The 13,255-nt window shown below is 37.7% G+C and overlaps 1 protein-coding gene across 1 annotated transcript in view; it reads left to right on the top strand.

Annotated features, from left to right (window-relative positions):
- The first annotated feature begins 3,890 nt into the window (after positions 1–3,890).
- gabbr1b (gamma-aminobutyric acid (GABA) B receptor, 1b) overlaps positions 3,891–13,255 on the top strand; it is a 654,324-nt gene continuing 644,959 nt past the window's right edge. Inside the window, exons 1-3 of the mRNA XM_055157144.1 lie at positions 3,891–3,911; positions 5,242–5,306; positions 8,246–8,384. Coding sequence (XP_055013119.1) covers positions 8,363–8,384 — 22 coding nt within the window. The 5' untranslated portion in view covers positions 3,891–3,911; positions 5,242–5,306; positions 8,246–8,362. The remainder of the gene's footprint in view (positions 3,912–5,241; positions 5,307–8,245; positions 8,385–13,255) is intronic.

Below are 13,255 nucleotides of genomic sequence, written 5' to 3'. Positions count from 1 at the left end.
TTTTTATTTTTGGCTACTCTACCCATCGTTGCTCATATATGACAATACTTACAGTCAGGATCTAACGTCTTATGTTAAAATAAATATTTAAAGGGTCCGTATTACACTATTTTCTGCTCTACTGTACGTTATAATTTTGTTTCCTCATCACAAACAGACCTGGAGTTGTGTTTTGTTTCATTCACACGTTTAACACACAAACCTGCAGATTTAGACTGAGTTCTTCTCCCAAACAGAAAACACTCTCTTCCACCTTTTGATGTCATATGGTAATAAACGAAGTGCTCCATGGTGTTTTTAACTCCATACATCTAAACTAGAATCATTTAGATGATTTCAGCCTTGGAATTTCCAATCTCTACTGAATTAAAAGTAAAAGATACAACTGTTAACCTGAAAACTACCACTACATGACATAAAACCTCCATTTTATCTTCTCTTCACTGGCTGCTTTTGTGTTTTAGAATTGATTTTAAGATTTTACTGATCACTTTTAAAGCTCTTTAAGGTCTCGCACCAAGTTACATTTCAGAACTTTTAACCCCGTACGAGCCTCCCGCCGCCTTAGATCCTCCTTAGGTCCCTGTGGCTGTTCTAGTAAAGTCCAGGCTCTGGACGAAGGTGATCGAGTCTTTTCAGTCCGGGCTCCTCAGCTTTGGAACGACCTGCCTGAGGAGAAAAGACTCACGCCATCTGTATCATCTTTTAAAGCGTATCATCTTTTACTGGTGGTTTTAGCTTGATTTTATTCCTTACTTTTATTCTTTTTTATTAATTTATTATAATTAATTGAATTGATTGCTTCATTGTCTGTTTTATGTACAGCACTTTGTAAATCTTGTTTTTAAAAGTGCTTTATAAATAAATAGTTATTATTATTATTGTTATCACAAGTGTGGAATAGAGCATTTTGAGCTTTGGAGATGAAGATATAGACAGACTAATAATAATCAGTTACTCAAACATGTGTGAATGAAACAAAACACAACTCCAGGTCTGTTTTTAAGGAGGTAACATCATTATACCATGGCTTAAAGAGTCAATTTATCATAATATACGACCTTTAAGCAGTCCACAAATGCTGTTATTTTAAAAGCATAGGCCAAAAATAAATAAAAATAAATAAAATAAAAATTATATCTGAAGGAGCAGAGCAAAAAACATAACTGATAAATGTTACCACAGCGCTTGGTTTATATGTTGGATTTCTTCATTGTATAGTTCAGAATTTTAGATTTTTTTAACTGTTACCGTCATAAAATTACTGAATAATATTACTCAAGTAGCAGTAAAAGTATGTGTAGCTAGAAAAGTACTCTTAAAAGTACTATTTATTAGAAAAGTGACTCAAGTAAATCAATGTAACTACAAGGCTTTGAAATATAGGCACAGGGCTCCATCTAGTGGCGAGAAAAGGAAGCACAAGTCAGTAGTGTAATTTGTCACGTTTTATTTTAATTGCAGTGTTTATACGGATAATATTCCAATTGTGGAATGATTCTGGTACAAATTTAAAAACAGTATTGTCTGATGAAATGTTATGTTGTACTTTTACACTTTGTGGCTGGTCATTATTTTATTGGATCCATATTACGTTATTTTCTGATTTGTTATAATGTTGTTTCCTTATCAAAAACATACCTGGTTTAATACACAAACCATGGATATAGTTTTGTTTTTTTTTTTTTTTTTTAAATAAACACTGGCTTTATGTTTTAATACAGGAAGTGCTCCATTGTGTTTTTAAACTTCATACACCTTCATTAGAATCATGTGGATAATTTCAACTCTGGAAATGCCCATCTCTACTAAACAAAAGGTAAAATGTATTAAACTGTTAACTTTTAAACTACTATGAACTATCACTACATGACATCACAAGGTGGAATTTTGAGCTTTGGAGTTGTACAAACTAATAATAAAGAGTTACTCAGACGTGTGAATGAAACAAAACACAACTCCAGGTTTGTTTTTGAGGAGGTAACAGCATTTTAATGTAATTTAAAGCTCACAAGAGGCAATTTTGTGCAATACTGGAGCTTTAACTAACAAATGAAGAATCCATATCAATATATTTGGATATACATGATGGTACAAATGGCTTAAAATTGGGCTGTCAAACCAAATGTCTGAATTACAAGGAATTTAGGTCCATGTACCATTTGTTCTTTTGAATTTCAATTAAGAACGAACAACAATAAAATGGGAAAACAGGTTATTTCATTATTCTGCTTTAGTGTAAAAAAAAAAACGAAATGATTGACTGATTTTGACCTCTGTTTCCAATATTTAATTTGAAGTTTATTTCAGATAACACCAAGTAAAAAACTGTGAAAAATTGTCTGCAACTTCTTTTATAGCGACGCTTTTACTTTCGCGTCCTAGAAAGTAATTGGTGAACTCCATGACAAGAAACAGAAAGCAACGAGGAGATAAACTTTGTTCACTTGACACCATAGAACTATAATAATATATATATATATAATAATAATAATAATATATATATATATATATATATATATATATATATATATATATATATATATATATATATATATATATATATATATATAATATATATAAAAATGTGTTTCACACCTTCCACGGTGGTAGGTCTCTCTCACCCTCATTGAGCTCGGGTCGTCTACCAGAGGCCTGGGAGCTTGAGAGTTCTGCGCAGTATCTTTGCTGTTCCCAGTACTGCACTTTTCTGGACTGAGATGTCCGTTGTTTTTCCCGGTATCTGTTGTAGCCACTCTTCCAGTTTGGGGGTTACAGCCCCGAGTGTCCGATCACCACAGGCACCACTGATGCCTTTACTTTCCAGGCTCTCTCCAGCTCTTCCTTGAGCCCCTGGTATTTCTCTAGCTTCTCGTGTTCCTTTTTCCTGATATTACCATCGCTTGGTATTGCAATGTCAACCACCACGGCTCTGCTCTGTTTCTTATCCACCACCACTATGTCTGGTTGGTTCGCCATCACCATTCTGTCAGTCTGTATCTGGAAGTCCCACAGGATCTTGGCTCGGTCATTCTCCACAACCTTTGGAGGTGTTTCCCACCTTGATCCTGGGGTTTCCAGCCCGTACTCTGCACAGATGTTTCTGTACACTATGCCCGCCACTTGGTTATGTCGCTCCATGTATGCTTTCCCTATAAATATATATATATATATATATATATATATATATATATATATATATATATATATATATATATATATATATATATATATATATATATATATATTTTTTTTTTTTTTTTTTTTTTTTTTTTCCATGGTTGACACTGTAGCAGAACTTCCGGGGCAAATAAACCAGAATATCAAAATTAAAATAGGTACCAAAATTGTTTTTAACTGGTGTTATTTGATATAAACTTTAAATTAAATATTGGAAAGAGGTCGAAATTTTTATTTATTTTTATTTTTTGGTTTGACACTAAAACGGATTAATGAAATAACCTGTTTTTTTTTCCATTTTATAGATTTTCGTTCTTAATTGAAATTCCAAAAAACGAACTGTTATTTCTTTACTTAAATTCGGTATTTAAAAAAAAAAAGGAAATTGACTTGTGGCAGGCATGTAAGAACAAAAACGTTGATAAAATAAAAAAATAAAATAAAATAAATAAAAATAAATATAAAAGTTTCGGTAACAGAAAGTAACTTCTCGGTCTTAAGTGAAATTCAAAACAATGAACTGTTATATGTTTACTTAAATTTGGTATTAAAAAAAAAAAAAAAAAAAAAAAAGGAAATTGACTTGTGGCAGGCATGTAAGAACAAAAACGTTGATTAAAAAAAAAAAAATTTTTATATAAATATAAACTTTTCGGTAACAGGAAGTAGCCGCGTTTGTTGCTTTTCGCTTTAAGGTAGCGCCGTGGAGGGAGAAACAGCGCCGTGTATCTGTGAGTTCTGTGCATGAATCTGTTAAAATAATCTCACTGTCATGAAGTGCGCTTTGTGCTGAAATGTGAAATATGTGAGCTTCTGACAACAATACAACTCAAATATGCTGCGGAGGAATGATAATTTATTCATGCTAATTAGCGCCGGCGAAGCTAACGGAGTCACGCCGCTGTTCACACGCGGAGATGTTTTTTTTTTTTATTATTATTAATTATTATTTTTTAATTTACTCAATTAGTTTAGAGTCCAGAACATCATTTAAACCCTTTATGCACACAGATTAACTAGTTTGTTTTCACTGAATAAATTTGGAAATGATTTAAAAACGTAATATAAAAGTTCCATGGGACACGTCACTACATTTAAGACCCAATTTCATCAACTTTCATTTACATTTACTGTTTTTTTTTGTTTTGTTTTTTTGTGTGTGTGTGTATTAGAGCTGGCCCACTTTCTATAGGTGGCTATAGAGACTATTTGTTTTTTAAAGTGTTATTATTTTATATTATGCTTTATCTGGGTTCAATGTTTACGCAAAACTATTATTAAACTTTTATTTTAATAAGAAAAGGTTTAAAATTACATACAGGACAGCTGCAGGGTCTTAAAAAGGTCTTAAATGACATTGTCTAAGTCTTTTTTCACAAGGTCTTAAATTTCGTTCTGTTTTTTTTTGGAAAACTCAACCGGGCTGCAGTGCAAAGTTAAACGGAGGGAGGACAAAAAAACAACAATAATACTTTGGTTTATGGCGCCAGCGGCAATGAGTAAAACCATCAGTAAAGTGGAGGAAGACGTTGGATGGATCATGGTGATGTGTTGGTTTAATCCACAGTGGCTCTTAGATTTTAGATAAAGTACTGTAGATGGTTGGTCATTATTAGAATTGGATTTGGTGTTTTTCGCTCGCATAATGGGTGCGATGTTGGTCTTAATTTTCATTTAAGTGGTTTTAAAAAGTCTTAAATTTGCGAAACTCAAACCTGGAGATACTCTATCTTGAAAGAAGACAAAACATGTAGATGTTGAAGAAATTTTTCAATAAATATTTAGTTTGGCCAGCGATTTAGTCCCAGTTTTTAATTTTGGCCTCTGTGATTTAGAGATTGACACTCCTGGATTAGACTGACAAGGTGTTTTTGCATTAGACGCCTGTGTTATATGCAGCTTTTATCATCTCCTGATCCCTACACAGGAAAACACATGGTGCTCATCCATTGTAATGCTCAGTTTGATCATGATTCATTAACATAATTATTCATTATACACTTGAACAGTCCTCTCTGTGTCAGGTTATGGGTTTTAGTGACTGTGTATCTCTCGTTTCAGGCTGTGCCATCATCCGTCCACCCAGAGAAGGAGGCATCCGCTACAGAGGCCTGACCCAGGAGCAGGTGAGCACAGAGCAGAACCCACAACCTGATCCAACATACGCTTCATCTGACAACAGTGAACATCTTCAATTCAAGTCTATCATCTTCTATTTACTGTATTTTCTGGGCTATTAGGCGCTCTGGATTATAAGACGCACTGTCATTAAATGGTCTATTTTCTAACTTTTTTCACAAATAATCCGCACTAGACTTTAAATGAAACACAACAGTGTGATGGGTGAGTGGTTTTGTTTGTTTGTTCGTTCACGGTGACTCTGGGCTTTGTTCAGTTGTGGCGTGTAGGGAGGGTGCTGTCTGGGACCAACGGATTGTCGGCGTGTTCACAGTGACTCAGTTGTTCAGTCGTGTCTAGAAGCGGCACATTGCACTCGCTTTTTTCGGTTCGTTCCTCCGTTCCGTTCCTCGTCGGCGTGGAGTGATGAGTGTGTCTGTGGGTGTTTTTCGCTGTGCGGTCGCTGTCTGCTCCGTGTGTGTTTGTGGCTTTGTAGTTTACTGAAGTCGTGCTGGGACACCCGAGTGGAATTCGTGTATGGGGCGCTCTGGATTGTGGGGCGTGCGGTCATTTTTTGATGCGTTTGGAAACTTAAGAGCGCGTCTAATAGCCCGGAAAATAGGGCAAGTATTTCAAACCAGGCTAACTTTTTACATACCGACTAATGAGGCGGCGACATAGCTTCATTATAGACTGTGAGCGTCGCTTTTATTAAAGCAACAAAAACATTCAGCTCTCCATAAGAGTTACACCCTCTGCATTTTAAGGAGCCACTGGCCACTCTGTAGTTTGAATACAAATAATCATCTGACTAGGGATGGGAATTTGATGAAATTTTCTTAATCGATCGTCGGAAGAATTAACGATCGATTATCGATTAATCATTAACGTTTTTATATTAAAATGATCGTTATTATTACTATTTGCACTACTAATCTGCATGAATAAATTCAACTTTATGACATATAAACCGTAACGACTCTAGAGCCACATCAGCCCGTTTGACATTATAATGTGTTTAATTCAGTTTTGTTCAACTCTCACAGAAACAAAACTTAAAACCGCGCATCGCTAATTTGTATAAACTAAGAGAAGATAAAACTACAGCTCTTGTGTGTCGCTGGTGTGGTTCAACTTCTGTTGGATTAAAAGACATGACTCAGGTGAATACAGGTTAGTGTGACCAGATTTGCGTTTGTGTCAAAACCAGGACACCGTACGGGGGGAGGGGGGGGGACTCGTCATCCACATTGAGCGACTCTCACCTGGAAAAACTTTTTCCCACTGGACACAGAAACATATGTGCTGCTTTATACACTGTGCACATGGACTCACACTTGTCCCGAACACAACAGAAAGCGTAAAATTTCTTGTACAAGTCATCTATAAATACGTATTTGTGCATCGGTACATTGCAGACTGACCAACTGTTTGTGTCTCGCTTCTTCTGATGCAGAGACACATGTACAGACCCCTGTTTGTTCACGCTACACACAGCAACCTACATTCGGTTTGTTGATTAAAATGAACGTTATCGATGAAATTCTTAATGATCAATTATCGATTAATTGACTAATCATGCCCATCCCTACATCTGACTAGTTGAAAAATAAATAGGCTGTATTCACACGTATGTCACAAACCATGAAGACGTTTGGAAACATGCGATGACAACTCCTGGTGTAGTTCCCGACACTGATCGACTTTAATTAAACCCACTGAAGTAAATGTGATCAGTGGTAAAATGAAGACTGCAGACGTATGTGCTGTTTGGAATCATCTTGAATTTGGCGCCTCGTTTCTTCTAATCACACGTGCCCAGTGCGCTCGGAGTTGTGCGTCAATGGGGAAATTATGAAAACTGAGGTGTGGTTGTAATTGTTGATGAGCCGAACATAACGGAACTCTACAATACCGCGAACAGAGCCCGCCGTAGTCTTTCCAAACGTCTTTCTGGTTTGTGAAGTAAGTGTGAATAGAGCCTATTATTGACAAGTGGGCAGCAGTAGCTCAATTGGTAGAGTGTTTGTCCACTGATCTCAAGGTTGGCGGTTCAAATCCCACTCTTGACTAGGGCTGGGTATCATTAAGAAGTTGCCGATACGATACATATCTCAATACAGTGAGCTTTCGGTTCGATACGATATATTTCAAATTGATTCGATACAGTTCAATAAAAATAAAGGCTAAATCATGTCTGTGATACTAAAAGTCTTTGTTAAACCACTTCTTGTGCAAAGTTCATATGAAACACAAACATTTTAATCATCAAAACAGTGAAAATGTCAAATGTGTTGCATAAATGAGTTTCCTTCCACTAAACAAGCAACAAAACTGTAGTGTTGTAACAAAGTAATGCAGTAAAATATACCCAAAAATACTCTTTGGCGATATATCAATACAGCAGTCCCCGATATCGATACTGTATCATCGTATTAAACGATACGATATATCGATATTTCGATATTTTTGCACACCTCTACTCTTGACATAAACATCATTGGTTGAGCGGTCGGATCCACTGACCCACAGGTTGGCTGGTGTGATTCCAGCTCCCACAGATGAATGCTGCCGTTGTGTCCTTGGGCAAGACACTTAACCCACCTTGCCCACAGTGTCTGCGTACACTGGTGTGTGAATGTGTGTGTGAATGTGGTGAGTGGTTCCTTGTTGTAAAGTGCTTTGAGTGTCTTGAAGGTGGAAAAGCGCTATAGAAAAACTGTGACCATTTACCAAGTGAACAACTAGTATTCATTAGTGAGTCAGCCCTAATATACTTACACATTTATGTTATTTGTACTTTATCTTGTTTTATAACTTTTGTGGTTTATTCTGTATAAATAACAGACTCATGTTATTTGAAGTGTAAACTATCTGATCAGCTCAATACTAAAACCTACAGTGGTGCATTATTCACTCTGTGGTCTTGGCTCTGTGTTGTGTCCAGATCCGCAGTGTGCAGGTGCTGCCCGTCGACTATGAGATCGAGTACATCTGCAGAGGAAACCGGGTCATCGTGGGGCCAAAGGTCAGGAAGTGTCTGCCCAACGGGACCTGGACCGACATGAGCCACAAGAGCCAGTGCTGTAAGTGCGACTCAGATTATTGCGCTAATGAATCTACAGCTTCTCTTTGGCTACATTCAGACTGCAGCCTGAAGTCAAATCCGATTTTTTGGCCCCTATGTTCCTGTATCTGGTCTTTTAATGACAGTCTGAACGACACAGATCTGATTTTTTTCAAATGTGACCCAGGACACTTGGATATGTGCTCCTGAAACTGATACATATCTGATCTTTTGACATGTGACTTCAGTCTGAACGGCCAAAGTGCATTCATCCACCTACACGTTATCAACAAGACACAAACGTCACTATTCTGCGCTGAAGTAGGCGACAATTGTTAATGAACTCTGTGTCACTGAAGTGAAGCACATCACCACTCACCACTCTTGGCTCCGTCTCCACATCCACACGTTCCTTTCAACGGACGTCGCTGCCGCTGCCCCACAAAACACCACGACCAAAAACCTCGTCCTTCTCCTTCTCAATCTCCTCCTTAAAACAAGTAAGTTGTTCATGTTCTGGCTCCGGTACGAGAGGAACTTTAAAATCTCCAGGTGCTCGATGCTGCGTCCATGTTTGGACAACTTCCGTAAACACAGAGACGCTCGCTGCGGTTGACGTCGTCGTGTCTCCAGTGTCACATGTGGGACACTTTTGGGACGTTTAATGTTCACACTGGAGTCACATACAAGTCACATTTAATTGGAAATGTGAACGAACCTCGCAAAAACAACGGATTTCACAAAAAAATCTGAATGGAGCGTTAAGCCCTGCAGTCTGAACGTAGCCTTTGTCATGTCAGACCAGACCTGTCTAACGTGTCTTTACCTGTAGCTCCTCATCTGTCCACATTTTGCTCAAGCCGTCATCACAGAAGTTTGTTTACTTAAGATGAGAGAGGATAGATAGAGTACAGATAACTGAAAAAACAGACACGCACAGTCAGCGCGGTTCACAAAACGATTATAAAGTCCGTACAGAAAATAAAATAAAACTAAGGGGCGTGTAGAAGTGGGACGAGATGAGACACACCACGAGATGAGGTCCACAAGATGAGATTTTGACATAGTTTGTAATAAATGAGTAGTGCAACCATTTCACGATTTTGGCTTCACTGTTTTTTATTTATTTTAGTGGTCATTGTAGTACTGCTTTTTGGAACTACAGCTACTCAAATGATGTAACTCACCAGCTCTCCAACTCCTTTTTTTGTCCAAGTTAAAGGTCTGCCGAGTTTAAATCCAATGTGATAACACGACATGTAACACGCCTCCAGGACAAAGCTCCACAAGGAAGAATGTTTGTTTCAATTTAATCCAGTCCACTTTATTTCACAAACAGTTTCCAAAGTGCTGCACGAATACACAATAATAACAGCAATAATAAAATGATAAAATAAACTACTAAAATAATCATACTAGGACTTAAAATAATAAAACCAGAAAAATAAAATAAGAGCAAAATCATAGAATAGCAATAAATAAATAAATAAATAAAACCAGCAAAATACATTAGAAATAAATAAAATAAATAAAAGACACAGAGGACCACACAACTCACGCCTGAGAATAAAAGTGGGTCTTAAGATGAGACTCTACACCCACTAGACCGGGACTAGACCGGGACTAAACCGGGACTAAACAAGGACTAGACCGGGACTAAACAAGGACTAGACCGGGACTAAACAAGGACTAGACCGGGACTAAACAAGGACTAGACCGGGACTAAACAAGGACTAGACCGGGACTAAACAAGGACTAGACCGGGACTAAACAAGGACTAGACCGGGACTAAACAAGGACTAGACCGGGACTAAACAGGGACTAAATCGGGACTAGACCGGGACTAAACAGGGACTAAACAGGGACTAGACTGGGACTAAACAAGGACTAGACCGGGACTAAACAGGGACTAGACCGGGACTAAACAGGGACTAAATCGGGACTAGACCGGGACTAAACAGGGACTAAAATCGGGACTAGACCGGGACTAAACAGGGACTAGACCGGGACTAAACAGGGACTAAATCGGGACTAGACCGGGACTAAACAGGGACTAAATCGGGACTAAACAGGGACTAAACAGGGACTAGACCGGGACTAGACCGGGACTAAACAAGGACTAGACCGGGACTAAAGAAGGTCTAGACCGGGACTAAACAGGGACTAAACCGGGACTAGACCGGAACTAGACCGGAACTAGACCGGGATTAAACAGGGACTAGACCGGGACTAGACCGGGACTAGACTGGAACTAGATCGGAATTAGACTGGGACTAAACAGGGACTAGACCGGGACTAGACCGGAACTAGACCGGGACTAGACAGGGACTAAACAGGGACTGGACCAGTGCCAGTAGCAGAGTGTACATATATTTACGCTGTAGTCATCGACCCGATCGCCTACGCTGATGGTTTTATGTCATAAAAACACAAAAACAACTCTCTCTCAGTCTGGTCTGCCATTGTTTGGGGAAAAGACCGGGACCGGGCACTTGTTTCCAGGGCAACGGACGCGCGTCAAGTATTTTTCTCCTGTTCGTCCACGGTGTCCAAGATGCGCGTCGGGGCGTCTAAACTCAAATGCAAAGGCGTCCAAATAGAGACGTCTAGGGCGTTTTTTTTGACGCTCTGGTGTGAACGCACATTAAGTCTTACAAACATAACTTTTAGGCACTTTGAGGATTTAAACATTTTCAAAAAGTTTATGTTGTGAAAATAGAAAAGAATCCCTACAAAATCCGACCATTGTGAAAGTCGTCGATGCTCTGTCAGCTGAACACGGGCAGGTTCCCAAAAAATGCATTGTGCTCCTGAGAATAAAAGTGGGTCTTAAGACGAGACTTAAAGCTCTCCACTGTGGGGGCTTGTTCAGACGTGAGGGGCAGAATGTTCCAGAGTTTGAGGCCGACCACAGAGAAGGTCCTGTCCCCCCTGGAGCTGGACCTCGGACCTCGGACCTCAGAGCGCACACGGGGGTATAAATTTGGATGAGATTTGTCAAATAAAAAAGGAACAAGGGCACAAATGTTACTATTTCATGTCAGGAGGCAAAGGCTCATAATTATCATTTGAAATCAGAAATAGTCACAAAAATTAACTTTATTTGTTACCCAGCTATTCCTGGGACCATAGCAAGTTTGGTCTGCACCTGTTGCCCTGGGAAATGTATATTTTCTATGAATTTATTATTGATTTATTATAAGCCATTGCAGTATCAAAAAAATTAGTATAAAGTAAAAGAAACATTACTACAAACAAAATAATAAACTAAAGCATAATGCAAAACAATGCTTCACACATTTTGCGCAACCTCTTGTATATAACTAAGATATATTTGTATGACTATATTTTTTATTTTTACTTGTACATATACATCATTATTTTAAATGTATTATTACACTTTTTTCGTATTTTTGTTATTATATCTATTGTGATGTGTGATCTACTTTGTCCAAATAATTTAACTTATTAATCAATAATGTTTGTCTATGAGTAAAAAATAAAATTCTGGTTAGTTTTAGTAAAATGGCTTCCCACCAACAAACTGTGCACAAAGTTTGAGGATCAATCAAAACAATTCTTCGATCAGAGAGTAAAGACGGACACAGGAATAGTTTTGTGGAGCTTTAATGTCCTTTCATCTGGTAATCTATAACAACATTTGAATCATATCACGAACTGAAATGACACACACATAAATCAGCTTATGAATAACAGTTAAACATTTTAAACATCGACAATCATCCAAAATATGTAAAATAATAAAGTTAATAAAGTAAATTAGCTTCAGAACATTTACACAACAATTAAAGAACGATTACATAAACAAACTTATTTCCAAACCCACCTCTATCACAAACGCAGACGTAGATAAGCAGATAACATAGAACTGTGGTAAAGTCTGAAGGTGAAACCAAAATGGCGTTGTATAGTTTTAAGTGAACATGCACGGCGTGACTAGACCAGGACTGAATCAGTGTCATGAGCGGAGTATAAATATATGTATATAAATATAAAATATATAAATATATATATATATATATATATATATATATATAGATATATATATATATATATATATAGAGACCTACCACCGTGGAAGGTGAGAAACACATTTTTTTTTTTTTTTTTTATATATATATATATATATATATATATATATATAATTTATATCTATCCGGGACCGGGCACTTGTTTCCAGAGCAAAGGACGTGCGTCAAGTATTTTTCTCCTGTATTTTCCCCTGTGCGTCGGGGCATCTAAACTCAAATGCAAAGGCGTCCAAATAGAGGCGTCTAGGAGGTTTTTTGATGCTCTGGTGTGAACGCACATTAAGTCTCACAAAGATAACTTTTAGGCACTTTGAGGATTTAAACATTTTTTTAAAGTTTATGTTGTGAAAATAGGAAAGAATCCCTACAAAACTGGACAATTGTGAAAGTTTTCGATGCCCTGTCCGCTGAACACGGGCAGTTCCCAAAAATGCATTGTGCTTCTATGGGAAAATTCTTTCTGGGCCCAAGCTCCCAGGAGCTGCAGTACCTGGAGCGGCCACTAGTCGGTCTCTGAATGCCTTATCCAGTTTTTATTATAGATCCATGGTAGGTAAATATGCTGAAGTAACAGTCTGTAGCAGGAACAGTGTTACTATTGTCCCCCCAAGGACCCCTGAGCTGCCTAAGATTGCCTGAACTGAAATAAACAGATACAGAACTAAGTTATCTGGGCCAAATTTACAACATCTAACCTAGATTTACCTAGATAACATTAACGTCTGTCACAGATGTTTTGAATAAATATGCAAATCTAGGGAGGAAATACAAATGAAGGTTTTAACTGGTGCTGTCTGTTTTGTCAATGTATTGTATCCGTAAATGTATCTATTTGCAT

The sequence above is a fragment of the Boleophthalmus pectinirostris genome, unplaced genomic scaffold (assembly GCF_026225935.1).
Source record: "Boleophthalmus pectinirostris isolate CB_2022bp ecotype Guang Dong unplaced genomic scaffold, ASM2622593v1 HiC_scaffold_21, whole genome shotgun sequence".
Taxonomy (NCBI): Eukaryota; Metazoa; Chordata; class Actinopteri; order Gobiiformes; family Gobiidae; genus Boleophthalmus; species Boleophthalmus pectinirostris.
This window is presented reverse-complemented; position numbering and strand designations above follow the sequence as displayed.